This window comes from Pelodiscus sinensis, chromosome 3, assembly GCF_049634645.1.
Source record: "Pelodiscus sinensis isolate JC-2024 chromosome 3, ASM4963464v1, whole genome shotgun sequence".
NCBI classification, from domain to species: domain Eukaryota; kingdom Metazoa; phylum Chordata; order Testudines; family Trionychidae; genus Pelodiscus; species Pelodiscus sinensis.
Window position 1 is genome coordinate 131653712 of NC_134713.1, and position 26561 is coordinate 131680272.

Below are 26561 nucleotides of genomic sequence, written 5' to 3' on the forward strand. Positions count from 1 at the left end.
GTGTGTTTCAGTCAACATTTATTTCTATCTGTTTTTCATATACAAAGGCATTGGGATGCCAGAAAATAAACTGTTAACGGAGAATTAACTTCTTTGGCATGCTTTCATACTTATCTTCCAAATTAAAGAAAATGAAATGGGCAGAAGCAGAGTGTAGATTACCTCCTTTTTGTCAAAAATGGTGGGAATTTGAAAATTAATAATAAAAAAGGGAACAGATGCAGTAACATGCCAGAGGGAGATTAATGTGGAGAGTAAAATCTGTGAGCAACAAAACTGAAGCAAACTGAATCAGTGGGAGGTGGTTGTACAATCAAAATCAGGATAAAAGAGAAATTACAAACAACCCTGCACTTGTCAAAGTAGTAGTAATGAAATCCTGACTCTGCCAGCAGTGAGAACCTGTGTTAGCACTTTGGGGTAAGGATGGTAGCTGGGTGCCAGGTAGGAGGGCAGTGTTAGGTTGCTGGGCAGCAGCCATCTTGTGTAGAACAGATGGCACTGAAAGCTGGCAGGGGAGGGGCTCCTTAGCAGAACTAATCAGACAGTAACAGATAGGGCAGCTGGGAAGACTGACCACAGAGAGAGAAACTGCAGGGTAGCTACAGAGCTCCATGATGTTTACAGTGGTGTGCCCATTGGTCTGAGATAAGACCTTGCAATGTCTTTTTACTGCAGAAAGTGCACAAAGTTTAGTTAAAGAATGTATCTGATCATTCTACTATAAAATGAATGTATTAACTCATTGCTGAGCTAATTTTGTGACAACATTGCATTTTGAACCTTTGCTACCAAGAAATTTTGTGTGGCAAAAACCTTTCAAAATAAAAATATACTATCAGGCATATAATACATAATTGCAAGTGTGATCCATATTTTATTAATATATACAATGAAAGAATTGGACATCAATGTTTGCATATCTGTACATTTATCTAGAGAGCGATCCTGCTGGCAGACCCCTAATTCCATTGATGTTAATGAATTCTTGACATTCAGTCTCTCGCAGGATTGGGTTCTTCAATTGAATGAAATGGTGTTATTTTACCATGAGTTTTCATTTAGTTCAGGGGGAGGCATTTCCTTTCTCATAAGTGAGAGCTTATTGGAAAATAATTGAGGTCCCAGGCCTATAACTTTCAGTCAAATGAGTAAATTTTACTCAAGTTGAACTATTCACATGAGTAACAGTTGTACCTATTCATAAGAATTGTGAAATTAGGCACTTAGTAAGTCATCTTGAAAGAGTAATGGAAACAGAACTTAACGCAAAAGATAAAATAACCTAAGTATAATGAAAAAACTGACAGACTTATTAATTATATAATATTGTTAACTAGTTTAGTTGATCATGGTTTACAATAAAAAAAATTCAGATATGGAGCTGGGTTGTGGATGCTGACCTCATCTTTTTAACAAAGAAATTTACATCACCTACATCTGTTTTGAACTTATATCTCACTCTTTTATAGAAGGTTTATAGCTTGGCTCAATTATTCATTTTGAGTGGGGAGGGGAGGAGAGGAAACATTACAGGGATTTGAAATAGGTGGTATAACATAGCCATATGCTATTTATGCAGCAGTTTTTGCAATAAATCTAATTTGGTGCTGTCAAAAAAAATTAGACTTATTTGATATAGCAGCACATTAGTAAATGATTGTGGTAGATTTGAAAGTTGTCATTCACTCTGCTTACTTGTAACATAATCTTGCAAAGCCTTTTTTTTTTCTTTTTCCCCGAGCAACTCTATGAAAATTTTTCAGTTCTTTGTCCTGCAGCTGTAGAAACTGCAAATATTTCTACAACTGAAAAGAAGGTCTTACTTTAAGGTAATTGTGGAAGGGGGGGGAAGGATGAATAACCTCTGTTAGCAACTTTATTAATGTACAGGCAGAAAAATAAATAAAACGGGGGGAGGAAAGCTAGCTGTCTCCCATACCTTCCGATTTTTCTAGTGCAGCTGAAATTGTTTATTTCACTATTGCATATGTAGATAAATTAGTTATTCTTAGTTATTATAGAAGGCAAAAATATTTTACCTGCTATCATAAGACCATATGCTGCTTTATAAAGACTGATATTGAATTACTTGAAAAAAATCGTCTGTGTCTTCTTCTGGCAGTGCCTTTTAGAAATTGCATTACCAGTTTAGTAAGTGATTGTTTAAATACCTTTATATTTAAATATGTAAAATACTGTTTAAGGTATAAGTTGTCTAAATGTTATTAATAAGTTGTAAAAGAAATCAAAAATAAGCAAGGAGTGAGCAAGAAATCCACCATCATGTTAGTTAAATAAGGTTAAGAAAAGCTTTATAGTACCTATTTTCCTTATTCATTTAAAAAAAAAAGGTTTTTAAAAATCCTGCTCATTGCTGTTTAATTTGATTTGTTCCTCTACCGTACACATTTTTTAAAAGAAAGGCAATGATATGTTTTAAGATTCCCATTTAATTACATGGAAATTTACTTTGTAGTGTTTAAACTGTCACAGGTCCAAAGAGAATTTTACTAATGCTTTCATTGTTCATAAAAGGAATCAGTGTGCTGAAGTATTCAAATTGTTTCTGTACATACACTGCATTTACAATAGTAGCGGGTAACAATATTTGCAGTAGTTTTGAGCAAACAATGTACATCACAAATAATGGAGACAAGATTATCTAATGATAACAAGAAAATACAATTTTTTTCAAATTTCTTTTAAAAGATATTTATTATTCACAACTAATCTAAGGAAGTATATAGATTATTATCAATATACCTTTACTTTGAATTAATTCAATCGTTTTTTGTATAACTATTGGGAATGGAGTAACATGATTTTTTTTATTTAAAAAGCGTGTTTCAGAAGAATGCATGTAAGTCTGTTAGACTGTATACTAGTTTTGAAATTAGCTGATTCTGATTTACGTTAGAGACACCACACTTGTTTCCTCTAGTAAGCGGAAGGATCATTTTAAGGAAGTGGCAAATATGTTTTCTCTCTAAAGTTCTGATTTTTCTAATGCTAATCTTAACCATTTTGAAAGCTGCACTGTGCTTTTTAAAATTACAACCAATTATTTTCTCTCTCATCAGTAGCAATATTTCTCTCACCTACATAAGCGTCCAATTTTGAAATCATTATCATCGTGGACCTAAAGGATTGGCCACTCACTGAAGTCTGACAAAACCTTCATTCATTTGACTAGTTGCAGGATTGGACACATAGTTTTGTAAAATTTGACACTTAGGAACATCATCCTACATGTTATCTCTTACATAAAATGCTTCCACAGGAAGAAAAATTACCTGGAAATGTCTACAGCTTTGGCTGTTTCATTGGTCTTACACATCCTCATATCAGTCCATTAAAGCCAGTGTGATTGATTAGAGGGCCAGCAGCAAGAGTTAAATTGCTGAGCTCAACTAACATGCTGCTATTCCTTGTCACTCTGCTTCTGGCATTTTGAAATTCTAAGAGCGCTTTTGCAGAATGTAGAAGGAGGAGGCCTGACTTCTTCCCCTGGCTGGCTTTGACAATTGTTCTGCAGTGTGTGAATCACAAAGTAGGAGGTGGGGAAGAATAAAAGTGGCTATGTCACTAGGTGGGCTGTTGCTGTGTGCTCCTCTCACCCCTCGGGTTGCTGTCTACAGATTTCTAACATTTTTCTCCTCCATGTAGCACTCTAGAGGAAAAAATAAGGACCCCCAGAAATAAAAAGGGGGAAGAATCATTAGATCAGAGAACAGAATAGTCTGTCAGCAGATGATGTACTGATATTAAATTCATCTATGTTTATATTAACTTGTCAAAATACTGTACAGGACTTGAATTTTTTTAACTTTGAACCAAATTCAGACCTAATGTGAACACATCTAATTCAGTTTCAACTAATGAAGTTATATTTGCCTACATAGATCCTAAATTTATCCCTGAAAGTTTAACACTTGATTTTTTTTTTCTTCCTGTAGGATGCTGAATAAAATGCTTGCTTCATTATAATTACAGATCTTGAAAAAAGTTTTTAAAAGCATTTTGGTACAATTTTTCCTTTTTGTTGAATTAGTTTTCTCTTTTCTTAAAGAACACCTGAATTACATGTTGTGAAGCTGAAGAATATTAGTTATTCCAGAAGAATGAAGAATGAGACTGACTAGTTAATAAATTAGTCTATGTGGTTATCAGAATCTGTTTATGAATGGAGGGAGGATTGCATTATAGCTACACGTAATGAATCCTGTTGACAATATGATGTTTATCTCTGTCCTGACCCAATTTTTTTATATTTTTTCTAGTTTTATGTTCAAATAGTACCATAATAAAGAGATGGATATGCATATTGCACAAGAACAAAGTGAGAGTATAAGTGAGAATATTATGTTTTCAGGCTTTAGTTTAATAAACAATTATTTTAAAAGTGTTGTAATTTTAACATCTCTTTACAAGAGCTTAGAAGAACAATTATTTCCAATTATTTGAAAGAAATAATGATACTATATGTTAAAAGTAATATAACAATTGATATAGGCCATTTTTGGATATTTAAAATAATTTGATTGTGAACGTGTCTTGCTGTTTCTTTCTCCCTTACTCAGTTTTAGTAAATACTTTTGCCTCACCTATTTATTCTCTGCAACACAGATTTTCTTTTAAGATGGAATTTAGTATTTTGGTTCAATTGTAAATCTTCTATTTATTAAGCATTGGCTATTTTATTTTTGTATATAGAAAAATATTTAAAGCATTGTACCAATTTTATATATATATAAAAAAGTACAGACATTTATGAACAAAGACAAATTAGCTATTGTTCTGAATATGATTGTTAAAATAGTCTTATTTTACCTTTGCTTTATTGTTTTCCTATACCCAAAAGTAATTTTCACAAATACATCACTGTATAGAACTTCTTATTCTACTGGTTAGCAGCAGTAGATTTAAATCCATACCGACAGTTCATTTGACAATGACCTTGAGGGGCTTTGCTTCTTGAAGAAGAAAGCAGAAGCTTGCAGTAAACAAAGTTCACTTCTGACAGATGGATTGAATGACAGAAAGGTTGCGAGTGCCAGAATAGCCCTGGCAGAGGAGGAAATGTTCAGTGGAATCCAACAGGAGAGGAGGTGTGAACAGGTGCAGGGTTGCTGACGGAAGGGGAACCAGATGGAAGGAGCCAGAGCCAGTTTATTTAAAGGAAAAGGCAGAAAACACTGAAAGCCTGTGCAATCGGTGGCTAAAAGTGTGTATGGAAGAAGGTAAAAATTCACAAAGCAAAACTGCACAGTGGGATATCTAGCACTTAGCATAATGGTACTAATGTGTGAGTTTTGTTTGAAAGTTGATATTAAAATACATTATACCTTGCGCTTCACAGAGCAAAGTATAGATATTTGAAATCTGGTTTTAAAAATGCTTGACAGATATTGCCTGACCATTATTTGTAATACTTAGGGCTCACAAGTTACAATTAGAGTAATGTTAAGACTGCCACAAACTAACCAAAGTAAAAAAAAAAAAAAACAACAACTGAGCTATGAAACTAGATTCCCATTCTTAATTCCTGACATTGGTGTGCCAGTGTGCCTAAGTCTTGCAGAACGTAAGAGGTCAATCATCTACTGTCATCTGTAATACCTGTGCATTATCATTGTGCTTAAGTACTGTGGAAGTTTTGCCTTTGGATCTCTCTGCTTTTATTGTTTTTGGTCACATGCTTAATGCTAGTGTGCAATTTGCTAACTTTTATTTCAGGACAAGTAAAGGATTTTGGCTTATCCCTTCCAGAAAAATAAAATATTTTCCTCTCTCAAATGATAGCATTATTTTCATTGCTTTATGTAGTCACACCACTCAATTTCTGCTTATGGGTTTGATCTTTTGAGTTCCTTTTGTCTTTAATGGTAATTGAGGACCATTGGCACCTTGTAGAATCAGGCCTTGGAATAATCTCGGCCAGAAGTTATTTACTGAAGCTCTGTTTCAAAGTAACATTGGTGAAAAGTCCAAGAAAGCACCAACCTCTCAAACCATCACGTCAAGAAAAAGCCTTCCAAACTTGTTCTAATGTTGTAAATGGAAATTATGTACACATACAATAAATTGCTTCAGTAGTAATCAAAGCATTTTTAAAAGTTTCTGATTTGATTGCTCATCATTCTTACAAAGAATGTGTTGTGTATATCCATATTTTAAAAATAAATAAAAAATAAAGGGAAGTGAGGAAATAGAGTGTGTGTGGAGGGTGGGGGGAACCCATTCAAAATGGAAGGCATGTTACAATAATTTTGTGGGCACAATCCACTTTTTCAGATTGGGCATAACCCCCTTCTTCAGATGACATCATCTGAAAAAGTGGGTTGTGCCAACGAAAGCTCATGATACCATCTACATGTTTTGTTAGTCTTTTAAGGTGCTACTAGACTATTCATTGTTTAAGTTTTTCAGAATACAGACTAACTCGGCTACCTCTCTGAAGCTTTTTTATATTGAAGTAGTAGGTTTTGTCTCAATTGTTAGAAGAGAATCTAGTGCTTTAAAAAAACTGTATTGTCTGAAATCTATAGACAGAACTGCTCTTGCCCGAGTAACAAAGTAAAGAGTATTAAGGGCTTTTGTGCACTGCTCATTTGATATACCTAAATCTGACCTTAAGGAATCTCCTATATGGGTGAAAAGTGATTCAGGTTCTGTCCCCATAGAATACTTCAGCTCTCTTAGGGCATTACCAAGGTTTCCAGTTGATAACTTTTTAGTTGTTGTGATGTTTACAGCTATGTACTATGATAGAAGTTTTCAACTTTTTTTTCATTTGCAGATCACTAAGAAATTTCAGATATATTTGTGGACACTTTTGAAATGTTACATGTAGTCTGCAGACCTTATTAGGAAGTGTAGCAAGACCTCAGACTCATTTAATATCACATCTGTCATATTGTTGGAGTCTTGAATGGATTCAGGTTTTTATCTGTGGGTGCAGAACTGCAGAGCTCTCCTGGGAACTGCAAAAATGAAAGGAATAGAACATGGAGCTGCCACTCTCAGGAGCCAGCACCCTCTGCCTGCAGCTTTTTCAGTGTGGGTATGGTACCTTAACAATCACTCACTGGGGTAGGCCCCATGCTCACTGGCATGGCCCTAGACAGGAGATACAGACAGCTGCTTAAATGAATTACATTTGGACAAATACAAAAAACATTTTAAAGCCACAATCTTAGTTTAAATTTTGTTATGCTTTTAGTCAAAATTATTCTCTTTAGTTATGTCTGTATTCCTCAAGTATAAGAGCCTGTGAAATAAAGTTTGTCAGTGTGCTGTAAAATAACAGATGAACTTTCAGTGTTGGCTGAATTATACAGGGCAAGTTGGAACTCCCCCAAAGTTTAGGATATTATAAAAATGCAGATATTATTTGAATACTATTGTAGTAAGCACATGGTACTGTTGTGTCCTTCGTTAGTAATGGTTGTATTGAATGCTTTAATGTGGAAAAAGTGATTGTGGGATAATTTGTCAGGTTGCCTGAGGATAATCAGTTGTCTAAATTTGGAAATTTGTCAAAGTTTAACTCGAATTGCTCAGAATAAAGTGGGGTGACACTTGAATACTTGCAGTTAAGAGGATTTGTTCTGCTTTGTTATATTAAAGACAGTGTATTTGAACATTTTTAAATGAGCCTGAAACATATTTAAAATACATCAGTAAGCGGAATACCTTATTTAGGTTCTGAATGTAATCCCACACTAGTTTAAGACTAGTGCAGCTTCATTGACTTCACTGGAATTACTCCTGATTCTCATTGGTATGAGATCAGAATCAGGTATTATTATAGAAAGCTATGTCAGGATCCATTGCTAAAACAGCTGCTGGCTATAGACCAATCAAAGTAATAATTTATAAAATAACCTCTAAGCATAAATGCTCTGGAATAGAGCAGTCTGCATGCTATCAGTAACAATCACTGAAAAGCACCTAATAAATGTATCAGTTCATAAATCCACAGGTCAGTGAAACTTTTGACCAAATAAGTACATCTTAAAGCTATTAAAGAGTCTGCTAGCTGGAGTCAGTTTCAGATGTGCCCTCTTATTGAGAACACCTTGCAACCAATTGTAGAGAGTCCATGGCAAATTGCTTGCAGAAACACAGAGAGAGCAACCCAGGATGTAACTGCCATGAAGGGCAATCCTTTAAATCACAATGAGATTTTAAAAAGTAATGACATGGCAATAATGGTTTTTTGAGTGTTGCGAATTTTATACAGTACGAGTACGCATACACATGCATTGATCTGCCCCCCTTCTAAGGTCCTTTTAATTTGAAAAATAGATGTTTAACATCAAATATAAGTATTACATTTACTACTTTATGTAAGTATAGTGATCATCCCTGAAATTCAGTTTTACCATTTACAATCCATAGTATCTGAGGTCCCTCTGGTAGTTTCTATTCTAAACAGAGAAATACTGTGGGATCTAAGATAACAATGTGTGGGTAATTGAGAATAGATGTGGCCAACATTAAAAAATAACTATGGTATTAAGAAAAATGGAAATGGAGTGGCATATTTGGAAATGATTTTAGAGGTTTTAGATTAACCAAGAGAACAAGTTAAGTCCATGTTTAAGATGAATGCCTCCTTCATGCATGGTAACATCCTTCTAACTTTTGAAACCCAAAATCCTAATGCTTTAATATCCAAATAAGTTGTAAAGAAGCTTCATGCTTGCCCTTCTACTGACAACATAGTTGTAATATGAAAATAGATTAGTGAAGCATGGAGGGGTGGAAATTTGTGGGAAATTGTCATTTTTTTTATATCGGTCCTTATACTGCTGTAATCACCATAGTTGAATGATTTCTGGTAGTGGATTAATTAATGTGATTGATTAACATTGCTTTTATCTTCCCCCAGGAAGTGAGGCTATGACTACACTGCACTGTTCTTCCGGAAAAAGCTACACAAATTGCAAACTGCAATTTGCATAGCTTTTTCTGCCTCTCCCCCCCCCCCCCCCCCTTTTTTTTTTTTTTTTTTTTTTTTGGAAGAGGCTTTTCCGACATTTGGCCCATCTATACTGGGCCAAATGTCAGAAAAAAAACATTTTTTGAAACATCCCTTCTTCCTCGTAAAACGAGCTTTACAGGGATGCCAAAAAAGCATGTCTGCTCTTCCGAAAAAAAATTCAGAAGAGCAGATGCTTTCCCTGGACATGGCAAAGTTTTTCCGGGATACCTCTGGTATCATGGAAAAACTCTGCAGCGTAGACATAGCCTGAGTATTGTGTGTAGCGAAGGGTTTTGTTTAGGGATTTTTATTTTATTTTTTAATGTACATGCTGCTATGTGTTTATGCTAGAAAAGGCAAGGTCAAAGTAGTGTTATTTTCCTTTGGAGACGAAAGTACTTAGGTTTGCCCCATATTTATTCTCTATATGGACTAATATGTTTGCGACACACAATGCCTGTTAGCTCATAGATTCCATCCAGTTCATGATTTGTTTCTTAATATTTAATTTCTAGTGTTCAATGCTGTAGTTGATCTCATACAGTATTCCCATTGAATACAGTGGGAAATCTATGTACAGAGTGACTGCAGGAATATTATTCAGTTAAAACTGGTTAATACAACTTTTTTCAAATTATGAATACGGATTGCAATTTCCTAATCACAATTTGTTTGCTACCCAATATGGCTGGGCTATGTTCAGACCATTATCTGGCTTTAAAACAAAAATTCCCAAACTGTGGTATGTGGAGCACATGCTGGTGGTTCGCAGAAAATGAGTTGATTGTATGCTGTTCCTCCTCTCCTTTCCAGCTGCTAAATTGAATTGAGACATTTAAATGCAATAAATACCTCCTGAATATATTCACTTGTATCAAAACAAATGTTACAATTGCCAGGGTGTTGTCTATAAGAATGGGAGAAAAAGTGGTCTGTGGAACTTCAGTGGGAAGACAAGAGGTTCATGAGACAATCTGTATTAAAATGTGATCCACATCGTGAAACATTTGTGAATTCCTCTTGTAAAAGGCTTCCCCCTGCCCCCCTTCAGCACACGTTTTAGTGTCTGAGAATTAAAAAGCTCATCTTTCAAGTGTTCACTCATATGAGTGGTTCAAATTTAAAGAAATTAGTATACCTTTTGTTTGAAACAAAAACTAATTTAAAACAAAAACAAAACTAGTGTTCCTGGTATTTTTATAGTAAAAGTACAGAACATGTACAGGTTGACCCTCTCTAGTCTGGCAACATCCGTGGTCCAACATGATTTTAGGTAGCTGTATGTCCACTTACATGGGTATGACCAATTTTCCCACAGTACTGTAAAGTTTTACAGCTGCCACTCCTGGCTTTCAGTATTTTGTTATCTAGCTCTAATTTACCACTTAATGTCTTCTAAGAGTCCAGCAAGCAGAGGAAGTGTTGGTTATGCTGCTAAGTGTAAGCATGTTTTTTTATGCTTTATCTACTTTCCTGTGCCAATACAGTAAAATTGTATGAAGAGAGCTGATAAGCCCTAGGTAGGTGTAGGCAAAGAGTGGGGAACCCTTTTTTGGGGGGGAGCGACTGACCCACAGAAAAATCAGTCAGAGCTGGGCACACAAGTAAAAAACCCTCACTGTGGCCCCCACTGAGAAGGAGAAAGACATTCCCACACAAATCAGAGCCTAGTGGGGACCAGTCTAGTAGATTTTTAATACTACAGCTCTGCAGGGAGTGGGGTGGAATGGAGCACCAGCATGGCTCCCCAGTGCTGGTGGGCGGGGAGGGCTGAGCCTTGGGGGACAGATCCAGGCAAACCTAAGGTTCCCCACCTTGGTGTAGGCTTACATATAGTGTATCTGCACAGTCATAAATTATTAAGTAGCATTGCTCCATTTATTTGTTGCAAATAAAGAGATACCCATTTGCTACAATTTTGAACTCCCGTTGTTTGGCGCATTCTCTGGTTTGACACCTGTGAGGGCCCAATGGTGCTGGACTAGAAAGGTTCAACCCGTACATGATCTGACTTTGCTTTGAAGTCCCTTCAATCTCTGCCCTCATCTGGTGACAGTCTAATTCCTTAAAAACAGTGACATGCATAAACAGAAAATATTTCTGAGTTGAAAATAGTTAATATTTGTATGGGGGAGAAGATCATTATTGGTAAATCACATCATGTTTCTGTACCTCAGTTTGCACGTCTGTGAAATGAGATACTGATTCTTGTCTCCTTTGCAAAGTGATTTGAGATCTATAGATGAAAAGCACTGTGTTAAGAGCTAGCTTTCTTTAAAGAAGAAAGGCTGTTTTTGTCATTAAAGTACATATTTATTTTTCTCTTGAGAGATAATTACATTTCAATGGCATTAGCTCTGATTTTGGTGTCAGGAATTGATGAATGTAGTAGTTTCTTGATTATCTTAAGGCTTGTCCACCAAGATAAAAGAAATACATACTATGAGTTTCATCTTTACTAGCATTAGGGTCAGTCTGTAACATTTTGTTCCTATTTTCTGTGAGCAAGACAGAGGATGCTGTTTGATTTTCATTTTGTTCCTCCTTAAAGACTCATTGTTCTTTAATATTACTTCATTTTCTGACAGCAAGACAGTTCAGGAACATCTTTTATATTCAAGTTCTTACTAAGATTGTACTATGGAAACAATACAAAGTACAGTGGACAAGATGTGCCTGTTTACTGGCTGCTTCCCGTAGAGAGATTTGGTGCAATTTTCAGCTGTCTTAGGCAGTTATGAACTTAAGTGTTATTGAAAGTTAATGGAAATTAAGTTTAAGTGCCGGACTCACATTAGAAAATGACACACAGGAGCCTAAGCAATTTAAGTGCTTTAGAAAAATCTATGCATTGTGCATGAAGGAGATACTTACTCTTCCAGGGATAATGAGGACCACAGGTCTTAGTGTCCTTACCCATCTCTGATGGGCATTATGTAGAGACAGTATTTGCATCCCTTTCACAAGTTTCATGCTACTGTCAGTGTTTGCATTCCATGGTCCTTGCCAGAAACGTGAACTAACACTGTGTCTGTGCCTGGCCCTCCTTGAATGCCTGGGGCTTTGGCACAATATAGTATAATGTGATTTAAAAAAAAAGTTTCTGCTTTCAAAGCAAGGAATGTGACTATCATGAGGTATATTTTATTATAAAATGTTTCTATGACAAAACATGTATTTTTTTCTCAACTTTTCTTTTTCTCTTTCCCATCAGATAAAACGTCTTCTGTGTGTCACATCAGGCCCTATCCACCTCAGGCAAAGTTCTCACTGCCTTTAAGGGGAGTTTTGCCTGCGGTCAGACTGCAACATTAGGTCCAGGAATCAGAGTGTAATGTAACCCACCCACAACTGATATTGCTTTGGCATAAATGTAAGGAAGAAGATGTAACATTGTGCATGTCATGCTGAGACATTGTAATATCTCAGATGGGTTATTAGGCATAAAGCCAAAGGTTAAGTGTAACAGCCAAATGACGTGTGGCACTATCCTTATGTGACCCATTCCAAGAACGGTCTTATTTTATAGTCCAATGCAATAAGTAATATCACTTTGAATAATAAAATGATTTATTAAATTGTATTTTCAGGGTATTCTGAAGCCAATTAAAATAGTTGCAACAGGACTGTAAAATGCTTTTTAAACCTAGGATAAATCCTTATATACATGAGCACATTCAAATTTTATGGTAGGGTAGCTGTAGATCCAATCTTTGCCGTGGTTCATAGCAGAACTAAAGCCTTTTGCTTTATCTCATATGCATATATTCTGTTAGGTCAAGCAAAGATAGCATGGGTGTGTGTCAAAGAAAAAGTTTGCATGGCATGTGGTAACTTGACATTTATTTTGACTCTGTAGTGATTATCACATCTTTTAGTCAAGTAAATTGCTAGCAAACTTGTATCTTCAGACCTTAATATGAGAACTGGCAATTAGTCACCTGCATAGAGCCTTACTGTATAAACCGTTAATGTTTACACGTGCAGGATCAGTCCCCTGTGACGTTAACTCTTCCCTGTGAGGTACTGGATGTCCTCATTTAGAACCCTGTGAATTTTTTTTTTTTTTTAATCATTTCTCATTTGTTGTGGGAAAGGTTGAGTCCTGGTCCTAGGGAGATGGAATGCCCATGAGCAGGGAGGTTGAGTTCTGTCTCTGGAGGTGTAATTGGGAAACCTGGTAGTGCGTGTCAAGTCTTGTCCCCAGGAGGTGTGTGTGCAGGTTCCCAGGCTTGTGCATGGATGCAAGAGTTTCCTGCAAGAGTAATGCTGTCCCATACTCACCCCGCAGCAGCAGCTCCTGTGCTGAGGGGCTGAATCAGCTCTCTGCTCTGAACACCAAGTCTCAATGTCACTTACTCAAATGTTCCCTCTCCTGTTTTGAAGCAAACCTGAGTGGAACTGTGACCTCGTTGACAAGGCACAGGGTCCAGTCCCACAGTACAGGAGCTGCTGCAAGGTTAAGTTCTTTCTTCTATTTTGTTTTCAGAAGTTACTTTTTGTTTGATTTCATGTTGCAGTATTTCATACTTACAAACCCACAGGGTTTTACCTTCATCTTCTGTTGATTTAAATTAATTGTGGAAGCTTTTCTTCTGTTTGGATGCTTAAGCAAGCTCATTAAGTTTTTTAGAATAGCTATAATGTGAGCAGTGTGAAAACTTGCCATTGACTCAATTCCCACTGATTTGACTGGGATTTGAATTCATTTCAGGATCAGGTCCCTAAACTTTATCACTAGATGAAATATATAACAGTTATAAGAGAGAACAGATAAATCGCAAAAGGCAAATTGACTCTTAAGGGAGGCTTTCTTATCGTAGAGGACTTGTTCAATATTATAAAGTATAATCCAAGAATACATGGGTTCTTCTCTGGACAAGGGAATCCTTTTTCACTCAGAAAATAGGTCCTGCTTTTTTGCCCATCTTCTATTAGCCAATGAGTTGTGTTTGTCATTGTAAGAGGTTGACATGTTCATCTTCAAGTTTGTGTGTGTGTGGGGGGGGGGGAATGTTTTAGGTATAAAGATATACCAGATTTTTAAAAATTATTAGCTGAACTATCCACTTTTGTTTTTGACTACTCTGTAGAGTAGTACAGGCAGTCCCCGGGTTACATGGATCCGACTTACATCGGATCCCTACTTACAAACGGGGTGAGGCAACCCCGCACTAGCTGCTTCCCCCCAGCAGACCAGGGAGATGCGAAACTAGCGCCCCCCCCCCCCCAGCAGACTAGGGAGACGCGGAGCTAGCGCCCCCCCCCCAGCAGACCAGGGAGACGCGGAGCGGCTTTTCTCAGCAGACACCTCAGCTTGAGAATAAAGGACTGAGGGAAGTGAGGTGTGGGAGAATAAAACTGAGCTCTGGAGAAATGTTTGGCTAGAGTTTCCCCTACAATATGTACCAGTTCCGACTTACATACAAATTCAACTTAAGAACAAACAGTCCCTATCTTGTACGTAACCCGGGGATTGCCTGTATATGTTTTAAAATTTGTTTCCTATTGTGTTTTTATAGGTTGGAGAAAGAAAGTATTCAGCATAGCTTTAGCAACGAAGCAAAGACCCGAGCCCTTCAGGCACAGCAAAGAGAGCAGGAGCTGACACAGAAGATGCAGCAAATGGAGGCCCAGCATGATAAAACTGGTAGGTGGTAGGGAAAGATTAGAGCCTGGGCACTCACTCACAAGCCAGGCCCACGCCTTACTGTGAAATGACATCAGGAACACCTGTAACCTTTGGCTGGCCGAAGGGAGCAGATGCTAACTACACCGGAGATTCCGAATTACATATTAGTTAGCGTTTAAAAGAGAAAATGGAAAGTATTGCCCACTGTCTGTTGATTTCAGAGTGCTGCTCTCACATCTGTTGCACCATCTGGATTATGAGTTTATTTACCTGTGTTCAAGAAACGTAAAGCTGAGAGAGACCACAACAAAGTAGAAAAACAAAGGGCTTGTTTTTGGCTGGATTTTCAGGCACACATGTTATATAAAGAAAATAGCATCAGAAGCTCTGCGGGAAATGCTCTGAGCTTATAGTTAAAGTCTCCTGAATAGCATTGAACAGTTCCCACAGTACACACATTATAGCTACTCTAAAAGCTTAATGAGTTTGCTTCAGCATCCAAACTGGAGAAAAGCTTTAACCATTAATCGGTTCTTAATTCACTGTCGCAGCTGGATGTAATTCACTGGCTCCAAATTGATATGTTCCTTTATTTAATCTTTGCAGCCTCAAACATTTTTAGCATTAGTATGTTTTTCCCCCAGTCTAGAACAAGGATGTTTAATCCTTTGCATTCTTCAAGTTCTCACAACTGTAGTTTAAATTTACTAATATATGGCATTGACCATATCTAGCAGCTTGGCTGGAAGCAGATATCCTTCAACACACTGCTTTAGCTGACCAATAATTTGTAACCTTTAATCTAAAAAGGACTTCTAGAATGTGCAGTTTCATTTGTTCACAATCAACATATTTAGCCGGTCCTTGTAATGCTCAGTGTTTATGAATGGCATTAGGCAAAATAAGGCAGTGATAATGCCATATTTAATACTTAACCAATTACATTAACAAAGGCTCAAATTCTAGCTCTTAGACCCTATGGAATGCTATGATAGGGGAAATCTATGCCAGAGTGGAGGGAGATACAATAACTTTGCAGAACATGATGCCTACCATTTTTCTGGGGAAAATACATACACTAGCTATCCCTTATAATATCTCAAGACAAGAGATAGCTGGCATTCCTCCACAGCCAGTGCTAGCTGGTACAAGAGGTGGTGGGCCCACATCCACCATCTGTCCTACATAGACATACCTCCTGCTGTGTTGTCACTGGTACTAGCGGGTTTTGCTTTGTATTAGGAAAGTACAAACAGCTGCATTATGACTGGCATCTATAAAAAGTTGAGAGAGGAAAAAGAGCTCTCTGTTTTCTTTCTCCACTCTATTCAGCATATCTGCATATTAGCATCCTGGCCCGTAAGATATTGTTTAATTTGAGTATATTAAAACAAGATTGAATGTGTAAGCTTTATAGCTCTAGTAAGAGTGGGCTGAGTTGAAAAAATGGTCATTTTTGTACACAAAAATATCTGATATTATGTATCTATGCATTATAGAGGATATTATATACTACTACTGTAAGTTGGTTACAGATGAAATGATTACAGTACTCTAGTCATAATTGTATAAAATGTATTTCATTATATGTAATTTATTAAATATGACGGAACAACACAAACGTATTATTTACAATTTCAGGAATAATTTTAAGATTAGAAATTTAGGGAATACAGGGTCTCTCTTCTCAAATATTGAAGACCTTGAATTTTTAGGTAGTAAGTTTTGGTCAGTAGTAACAGAAACTAATCAAAATATAATGGTGGGCTAGATGCAGTTGCCTCTGGAGATAGGTCTATGTTTCTACCTCATATTTGTCAAATGCTGGCTGTCAGACTCAAAGACCAAGGACTAAATGATCTTTTTTCTGCAAAGATGGATAACATACCTTGGTCACTTCTGATTCTCTACCTATTGAGTAAGTAGTTGGAGGACTTCAGAGCCCAGTGTTTGCTAATCTAGTGACCCTCAAACACAACAGTCATTCTCAAATTTAAGAAAAGCAAACAAACAAGATGAATATGGCATTTATGGTAGTTTGTCACAAAAGGCTTGTTGTCCATTCTCACCTCAAATAGCCTCTTTGCTGAGTTGCCTTTGTGTGTAAGACTGCTTGCTCATCCCATCAGAAAGATGCAATAAGGGTAACTGTTCAAAACTCTGGTGGTATGAGGTGATGGCCACATTCCATTTATGATTTCAAGCGAAGTAGCGGGCACTTGGTACCTTGTAAGATTATATCCTAATGGAAAATTAAGATACATGTTTGTGAGTGTCTGAGGGAAGAAGTGGCTTTAGATTTTTCCCATTCAGAAATCCTAAAGTGTAGCTATTCTTTGGTAAATTGTGATTATGCCATTATCCCATATTCACATGCCTAGAATTTAAACCATATTTTCTTTAAAAAAAGGATGGGTGAGGGAATAAGAATATTTTAAATATTTGTATCCGAGTCCTAATTTTATAAATATAAAAATATAATTTCTAGTGAATGAACTGGATTCTTTGCTGACCTCCCAGAATACATTCATAGCAAAATTAAAGGAAGAATGTTGTACATTAGCAAGAAAGCTGGAACATGTAACAGAAAAAAACAGGTAGGTGTCATTTTTACATTAGCCTTGCTACTTAGAAAGGAGTTACTGTATTTATATTTATTATTCTCTTCCTCTAAAACTTGTCATCTGCACCTATCCCAAATCCGTTACAATGTTTACAACTTGGGAAATTAAGACGGATTTTGCCTAGGGTATTTCTGATTTTACACTTTTAAATTGATGTTTCTGTTTAAATTACTTGAACTAGTCCGATCTGCGAGATGGCATGCTATATTCTTAAGAATTAGTAAATTAACAGTCAAATTATCACAATTCTAATGTCGTTTGTTTGAAAATATGTAAAAAATAATTATTTGGTTAAAAGACTCCAAGAGGTTACCATTTTAGTCTGTAATATTAAAATCAAATGAGCAGTCCTGTGGCACTGTAGAGACTAAGAAAAATATATAGAAACGTGAGCTTTTATGGGTAAAACCTACTTCATTCTGATAGTCCTGGCCTGGGCCTGTCAGCATTGGTACCCCATGCTCCTGGAGCCGCCATCAGTTGCGCTTCTGCTGTCAGATCTCATCACACAGGATCACAGGTGTCTGCTTCACCTGGACCTGCACCCTCTCCATTTCACGGCATGGCGGCTCTATGGTTGAACCCCACAGCACAGGCCTGTTTGGAGTAGGTTCAACACATACTTAGTAGCCAGAAGCCTTCCACCAGTCTCACATACTTGGCAAAATGGAAATGGTTCTTGTGTTAGTGCCTGCAGCACAACTTGGACCCTCTTTTTACCTCTGTTCCATAGGTGACTGCTTGGTATTGCTGGGGTGACAAGGTCTGGAGCCCTCCTCATTCCATGTGCATCTAGGCAGCCATCTCTTGTCTTCCATCCCGGAGATGCAGACCACATGGTTTTCTTGAGCCCCCTAGTAGGGTGCTTCCTTGAAGGGGAGGGACAGGCTCCAGTCTCCGGTTTTTCACCTTGTTCTTGTTTGGGACCTCAACCTCTCTACCCTCACAGGTCCACCATTTGAGCCGTTCGTAACGTGCTCTCTCCTTTCCTGAACTAGGAGGTGGCCTTTCTGGTTGCTCTGTAACTTCGGAACCTCTATAAATGGTCTCTCAAAAAGACAATGTCCAAGCTTTGCTCTTACCCAACTTTTCTCCCAAAGGTGGTCTCCAGCTTCCTCACCAGGCAAGATAGCTTTCTTCTCATGTTCTACTATAAGCCTAATCAGAATGCCCAGGAATACTGCCTGCACTCGCTTGACATGAGGTGTGCACTGGAATTCTACATCAAAAGGATCAAATCCTTTCGTTGTTCATAGCCAGTAGTCTTACTCAATAGGCAGATTGGGTGAAGGGACAGCCAGTCTCATTGCAGCATATATCCTCCTGGGATCACCACGTTCATCCGCACTTGTCACAACCTGGCTAAGGTCCCTCTACCACCACTTTACTGTGCACTGCATATGAGCACGAGCTTTTTCATTGGCATTCCTGGTTCATATACCCTTCCAGGAAATCTATGGGGCCAGAACTAGGTTTTCAGAACATACATTTACGTCACACTATACCACAGTACAATAATCAATACAGAATCTATTCGAGGATCCATGGTCCTCGAATCAGACTCTGACTCCAACCCTTCCTCCAAGGCTTGTGAATCATTTAATTGGAGTAAGAATTCAAAGAAAGGAAAAAAGTGGTTACTCACCTTTGTAACTGTTCTCCGAGATATATTGCTCATATCTATTCCATAGCCACGTTTCCTTCCCCATTGTAGGAGCAGCAGGCACGAAAGTGCTGAGGGGCAATTAGGTTGGTAGGCTATATATGGGGTGCAAGATTGGCGCCAATCCAGAGGGCACCACAGCCAAGCCAACAGGTAGCAGCAAGGGAAAAGCGTTCTGACAGTCACGTATGCAGCGCACACACATCTAATTGGAATAAATATAAACAACACATCTCAAAGAACAACAGTTACAAAGGTGAATAACTGTTTTTTCATGTGGTGACTCCTAGTTCTTGTGTTAAGGGCAAAAGTAAATAACTTTTCCATATTCACTTTCTGTATAACTGTTATGATTTTATAGATCTCTATCATATCACCCTGTTATCATCTTTTTAGAGCTGAAAAGTCCCATTCTTATTAATCCTTCCATATGTGGCAGCCGTTCCAAACCCCTAATCATTTTTGTTGCCCTTTTTGAACTTTTTCTAATGCCAAGATATCTTTTTGAGATTGCATGCAGTATTCAAGACGTAGGTGTACCATGGATTTATATAGATGCAATAAGATATTCTTTGTCCCTTTAATGATTCCTAACATTGTTTGTTTGGTTTCTTGAGTGCTGTGCTTTGCATGTGTTCAGAGAACTATCCACAATGACTCCAAGATCTCTCTCGAGTTGCTAGAGCTAATTTAGTCCCCATAATTTTATACATATAGTTGGGGCTATATTTTACAATATGCATTACTTTGCATTTATCAACATTAAAATTCATTCTTCATTTTGTTGCCCAGTCATCTGGTTTTGTGAGGTCCTTTAGAAGCTCTTCAGTCTGCTTTGGACTTAGGTATGTTGAGCAGTTTAATATCATCTACAGGTTGTCACCTCACTGTTCACATCTTTCTCCAGATCATATATTAATATGTTGGATAGAATTGGTTCCAGTACGGACCCCTGTGGGACACCACTAGTTAACTCTCCCCATTCTGAAAACTAACCATTTACTTCAACCCTTTGTTTCTTACCTTTTAACCAGTTACCAAGCCCTGAGCAGACTGTCTCTCTTATTCCATGATAGCTTACTTTCCTTAAAAGCCTTTGGTGAAGGACTTTGTCAGAGCTTTTTTTTTAAAAAATCTTAAATATACTCTATCCACTGGATCACTCTTATCCATATGCTTGTTGACCCCCTCAAAGAATTCTAGTAGATTAGTGAGGTATGGTTTCCTATTACAGGAAACCGACGTTGACTTTCCCCAACAAATTATGTGCATATGAATGTCTGACAATTTTGTTCTTTACTATAGTTTCAACAAATTTGTCTGATACTGAAGTTAGACTTCCCTATCTATAATTGTCAAGATCACCTCTAGAGCCTTTTTAAAAAATTGGTGTCACCTTAGCTATCCTCCAGTCATTGTGGCATTCTCAGTCTCATTGTGGCATCCTCTATTCATGCAGCATTCCCATTGTAGTAAATGATAGTTCTATATGTGGAACAACTAAAAATGAGATTCTGAATCCATGTTCTTTCTAATTTTTTCCACCTATGTGCAGAATAATTTTGCGATATGCACTGAGGCATGTGCAATGTGCACCACCAGTAGAAACATAAACCTAGCTGTAGGCACTCTAATCAGCTAGAAGGCATTTGAATCACTCTTGAGCAGCCACACAAGTGCACAGTTTACAGAGGACACTGCTCTAAAGTAGTTATATTATGGCCATTTACAGTATATTGTTACATCATGTTTACAGATAACTTTTAGGCTATAAAAAGGTTATCCTGCAAAGAATACTTTTGCGGGTCTAGCCCTGAGATTGAGTTCATATGTGGTATTAATAAAATAAGCCACTTGACTTTGCAAAAGACTGAAACTCATCAATTTGCAGAGAGACTCTACATGCTTATCCACCATTAAATTTTACTTTCAGGTCTCAGCGGAAAGAGTGTAGACTTCATGCATGCTCTCCATATGGGGAGAATTTAATCCAAAGTGAATTCAATAAACAAAGGATTTGGAGAAGGGATTAAAAACAAATGTAATAATATAAGATGGGACATTTTAAAAAGACACTCCCCTGTTGCAAATGTCAGGCTGGTTCCTTGGGAGGCAAACAAGTAACATTTTTGCCAGCCAATCTGCTTTTCAGGTTGTCCAGCATTATAAGAGCAACATAAGAAGACGTGGCAAGAAAAGGAAGAATTCAGAGAGCTGGTAAATCTTGAAGCCATGATTGGTTGTGGGCAGAGTAATAATTTAAAATAATTGAAATTAGATTTATTCCACCTGCCCACATAACATTATTAAGGGCTTATGAAATACACACAAACCTTGTCAAGTAACATGAAGGATGGGGGCAAAAAAAGGAAAATATTTTTAATGTAAAATCTCAATTCCCTAGTCCAATCATTTTAGCTAGTATTGGTTGACTAATGACCTAGATGTGTCAAGGATGTGAAAGAGTGTTTATAGCAACTTGATCTATAATGAGCATTCTGTGCATTGGGATGTGGATGAAAGCATGAAGACAGTTGTGAGAAGTGAACATATGGTGGGTTGAGGTTCATATCCGTTGGAGTGCAGGGAATAGGGGTTGATTCAATTCAGGATCAAGAATGGATAAGTTGGGAGAGGTGGAATTGTCTTGGACTATGAAGGTAAGGACAAGAAGATTAAAATAAAAATGTTGAGGAATGGGAAGTTAGTTGAGGAATTTTGTGTGATAAGGTCAGAATTGCAAATAAGAAAGATGATCTCACCATTCTTCGAGAGAGATGTCCCTGGGGGTGCGTCACAGTAGGTATAGGTGCATCCTAGCATCTCAGCGCAGATTTTTGATAGCAGTGCATTGGGGCTGTGCATTCGAGGTGTGCACGGGGCATCCCCTCCCCCCCACTTAGTACCATCGTGCATACGAGGCCACCTTCCCTTCAGTTCCTCTCTACCATTCCTGGCTTCAGACGGACCTCCACAGTGCTTCTTGTCCTCACCTGTTCTGAAGAGATTTAGATAGATAAGTTCATTCCAAGCTCCTTTCCCTTCTAGTTAGTAGTGTTCGTGTTTAAAAAAAAAACACAGGCGTGTCAGCAGGCTCCCTTAGATAAGGAATAATATTGCTGCCACATGGGCTCACCCAGCTTTAAATGCTCTGCAGACTGTAATGGTGCTGTGCTAGCCTCAGATGGCCATAATAAGTGTGTTAAGCGCCTTCGGCACTCACACTCACAATGGGACTGCCCACACTGTGCCAAACTAAAAGCGCACACACGGAGAGACAGTGAACTACGCTTGAAAATGATCATAACAGAGAAGGGCAAACACCTTTCCTCAACTCCTGGCTCTGGGCAGACCCTCAAAGCCAAAGGAGATAAACCTCCTAAGTCCCCAAAGAAATGGGCCACTTCACTACCGCAACACCTGCGCTCGCTTAAATTTTGATCAGGCAAGAGGCAGTCCAGTAACTCCAACAAGCACCACCTCATCACCTACAATAGACCAGTTACTTCAGAAGAGCCCTGCCGTCATCATAAAAGCACCACACTGGGTGCCCAACCAGAGGCGAAAGGGCCACACCGTGCCTGCTTCAAATAGCTCTGCACCAAGCACGGCGCCGACTACCACTGCGCCGAGTGTAGCAGCGCTTCATGCAGTCACCACGGCACCACCCATGTCCCTCCCCCCCCCCCTCGCTGCCTGCAAGCATAATGAGTACTCTGCTCCTCTGGCACAAGCAGCGCTATCTTCCTCCATAGCTGTAGAACTTTCCATGCCTCACATTCCTACCATAAGAACGGACGTACTGGGTCAGACCAAAGGTCCATCTAGCCCAGTATCCTGTCTGCCAACAGTGGCCAGCACCAGGTGCCCCACAGAGAGTGGACCGAAGACAATGATCAAGCAATTTGTCTCCTGCCATCCTTCTCCAGCCTCTGGCAAACAGAGGCCAGGGATACCATTTCTATCCCTTAGCTAATAGCCTTTTATGGACCTAACCTCCATGAAATTATCTAGCTTCTCTTTAAACTCTGTTATAGTCCTAGCCTTCACAGCCTCCTCTGGCAAGGAGTTCCACAGGTTGACTACACGCTGTGTGAAGAAGAACTTTCTTTTATTAGTTTTAAACCTGCTACCCATTAACTTCATTTGGTGTCCTCTAGTTCTTCTATAACAACTGTAACCATTAGTTACAGGGAACACAGAGACCTGGCGATCTTTTCTACCCTAAAGTCTCCATTTCTGATTGATGACAAACAGCCTCACTCACCGCTATCCAATTACACAAACTCACCCTCCCTCCTATCAACTGAAGGGGACTATGACTTAGCGGTTTTCTTACCGCAGCTATCTCCATGCACAAAGGCATCCGGAATGTCGTTTAACTCCATCCAGCCTGACTTTACCAGAGCACCCATAACTCTCTGGCCACCATATCCGTGGATGCCACCACCAATGTCCTACCCACCCTCCACAGGGAACTTGTGGAATCAATGGTCTCAACAGAGACCACACAAAACCAAGCACATGGCAAAAGCTTTCTCTCCCCTCACCAGATCCCCTCAAATAGGTATGGGGTATAATGAAACTGAAGAAAAAGACTCTCCAGATTCAGCTCCAGGGGTATTACTTGGCACAAACTCGCCGTCCTGTATGGATGAGGCTATCATGCCACCATCCTCCACAACCACCGAGGACTTCTCTTCTTTAAAAGAGTTGCAACTGACTTGAACATTCCCATGGAGGAAGTGCAGGACACGCAGCACAAATTCACAAATATCCTTCAGGTGACACCTTCTTCAAAAATTGCTTTGCCAATTAACCCTGCCATTCTTGGCTCCGCCAAGACTTTGTGGCAAACACCTGCCTCATTCCCCCTTCTATCTGCAAAAAGGCAGACTGCAAGTATTGTGTCCCACCTAAGGGCTCAGAATTTCTGTTCACTCACCCACCACCAAAGTCACTGGTAGTGGATACGGTCAGCAAAGGAATAAGCAACAAAACCGTTCTACGTCTTCCGATAAGGACAATAAAAGACTTGACTCACTTGGGAAGAAAGTGTATATTTCAGCCACGCTACAATTGAGAGTCGCTAACTACGCTGCACTTCTCGGCAAATACGATTTCAATAATTATTCAAAGTTCAACACCTTTGATGACATACCAGAGAATAAAAAGGCACAATTCAGAGTGATTGTCTCGGAAGGCCAGGCAATATCATGCACAACCCTTCAAGCTGCCTTGGATGCAGCTGATAAGGCTACAAGAACAACAGCCACGGCAGGTGTCATGCAACGAGCCTCATGGTTCAATTCGTCGGCTTTCCTTTGCCAAATCCAACCATCAGTTGAGGATTTGCCGTTTGAGGGTGGGAAGCTCTTCTAATAAAAAACCAACGAGGTCCTCCGCTCAATGAAAGACTCCAGTAATCCAGACACCTGGAACAAGGACAAGACAGTATAGATATCAGCCATACCAAAGATTAAGATACCCACAACCTACATATGACTACCAAAGGCAAGACCACCTGCCATTCCAGAAATGTGGCCACAATAGACAACAACGGTGGCGACCCCAAACTAATACTTCCAACCACCCATCCCAGCCAAATAAGCGAATTTGAGCCATTTGTCGAGAGACTGAAAACTGCACTATCTCCTCCAAAACTCCCAAATACAACCAAGCCCTTTAATTATCACCTGCTGCCATTTCTTGACAAATGGCACACCATCACATCTGACAAGTAGATGATACAATCTCCTCTGGATACACCATCCCTTTCTTCTCTCTCCTACCTACCCTATCCCTCTTCAGGGACCCCTCTCGTGAGATCATACTGCAGCAAGAGGTGGATTACCTGATACAATTAGGAGCCATAGAACCAGTCTTGCCAGAATTTCACAGGACTGGTTTCTACTCCCAGTACTTCCTCACAGAGAAAAAAACCCAGCTGGCACCCAATTCTGAACCAGAAGGTGCTAAATAAATTTGTCAAAAGACAAAAATTCAGAATTGTCACATTGGCTACCATTATCCCTGCTCTGCAGCTTGGTGACTGGTTTTTGTCTCTCGACCTACAAGATGCATACTTTCATGTGTCCATATGACCTGTTCACAGACTTTCTCCGTTTTACCCTAGGTTTGCAACACTACCAATACACAGTCCTACCCTTCGGACTCTCCGCGGCACCACGTTTTTTTTCAAAGGTGTTGGAAGTGGTCATGGCTTACCTCAGGAAGTGGGGAGTCACCATGTATCCCTACTTCAACGTTTGCCTCATCAAGGCAAGAACCAGATACGATGCCTTCTGCTGTACTCATATGGTCCAACTTTGTTTCCAAGCACTAGAACTTCTGATAAAAGAGAGCAAATCAGTTCATGCACCCACTCAATCCATACAATTCATTGGCGCCCATCTCAACTCCACCACATCTGTGGCCTCCCTACCTACTGACAGGTTCCTCAGAATCAGCCAACTAGCGCGTTCACGCTGTACAATGCCACTCATTATGGTCAACAACTGTCTACAACTAGTCAGTCACAGGGCGTCGTGCAACCCTGTGGCCCCAACGCACACATATTTGTGAGGTGTATCCACGGTTGGCTCAGGCTCAACTACAAGCCTAGCATCCACCTGATGACCAAAACACTATCACTCCCACGCGGTTAAAGAGATCACTACAGTGGTAGACAAAACCGTACAACTTCTGCAGGAGCATACCTTTTCAAAACACAGAACCCACTTTGGTCATCACCACAGATGCCTCTCTCACCGGGTGGGGAGTGCATATGAAAGGACTCACAACACAGGACCTATGGATCACAGCAGAGCAGACACTATACATCAATGTCCTTGAACTCAGACCTGTATGGCTGGCATGCCAGCATTTCCTTCCCCCACATCACTGGAACCCATGTCAGAATATATAGGGACAATAGGGACTGTATGTTCTATATAAACAGATAGGGAGGTGCATGATTACAGGCACTTTTCAAGGAGGCCATAACACTCGGGAACTGGTGCCTCACCCACGACATCTCCATAAGTGCATGCCACCTCCCCGGTGTCCTCAATGCAACAGTGGACACCCTTAGCAGAGCCCTACCCCAAGACCATGAGTGGGAACTTAACAGTGCAGTTCTGAGGGACATATTCACGCAATGGGGACATCTCCACATAGACTTATTCACCACCAAAACGAACAAGAAATGTCCACTGTACTGCTCCAGAGTGGGCATGGGGAAGCAATCCCTCGGGGATGCTCTCATCTTCAAATGGTATGCACGCTTGCTCTACGCGTTTCCCCCCTTTCCCCTCTTCAACAGAGTACTCATAAAAATATGGAGGGACAAAGCCACAGTGATCCTCGTAGCACCTTGCTGGCCTCAACAACCGTGGGTTCCCCTCCTAAACAGAATGTCCCGACAGCAGCCAATCATCCTTTCACATAGTCCAACCATACTATCTCAACCAGAAGCCACTACTCCTCACCCTTCATTTCCGATTCTTTATCTCAAAACATGGTATCTTGATGGTTCATAGGTGTAGATCTTCAATGTTCACAACAGGTATGCAACATCCTTTTACACAGCAGGGCTCCTACAACAAGAAAGATATAAATTAATAAATGGACTCATTTTACACATTGGGC

At 39.2% G+C, this 26561-nt stretch overlaps 1 protein-coding gene across 3 annotated transcripts in view; it reads left to right on the forward strand.

Annotated features, from left to right (window-relative positions):
- SDCCAG8 (SHH signaling and ciliogenesis regulator SDCCAG8) overlaps nucleotides 1-26561 on the forward strand; it is a 159282-nt gene that overhangs the window by 78198 nt on the left and 54523 nt on the right. For all 3 annotated transcript variants that reach the window (XM_075924862.1, XM_075924861.1, XM_075924863.1), the window contains exons 14-15: nucleotides 14515-14642; nucleotides 17113-17221. In XM_075924862.1, the coding sequence (XP_075780977.1) occupies nucleotides 14515-14642; nucleotides 17113-17221 (237 nt within the window). The remainder of the gene's footprint in view (nucleotides 1-14514; nucleotides 14643-17112; nucleotides 17222-26561) is intronic.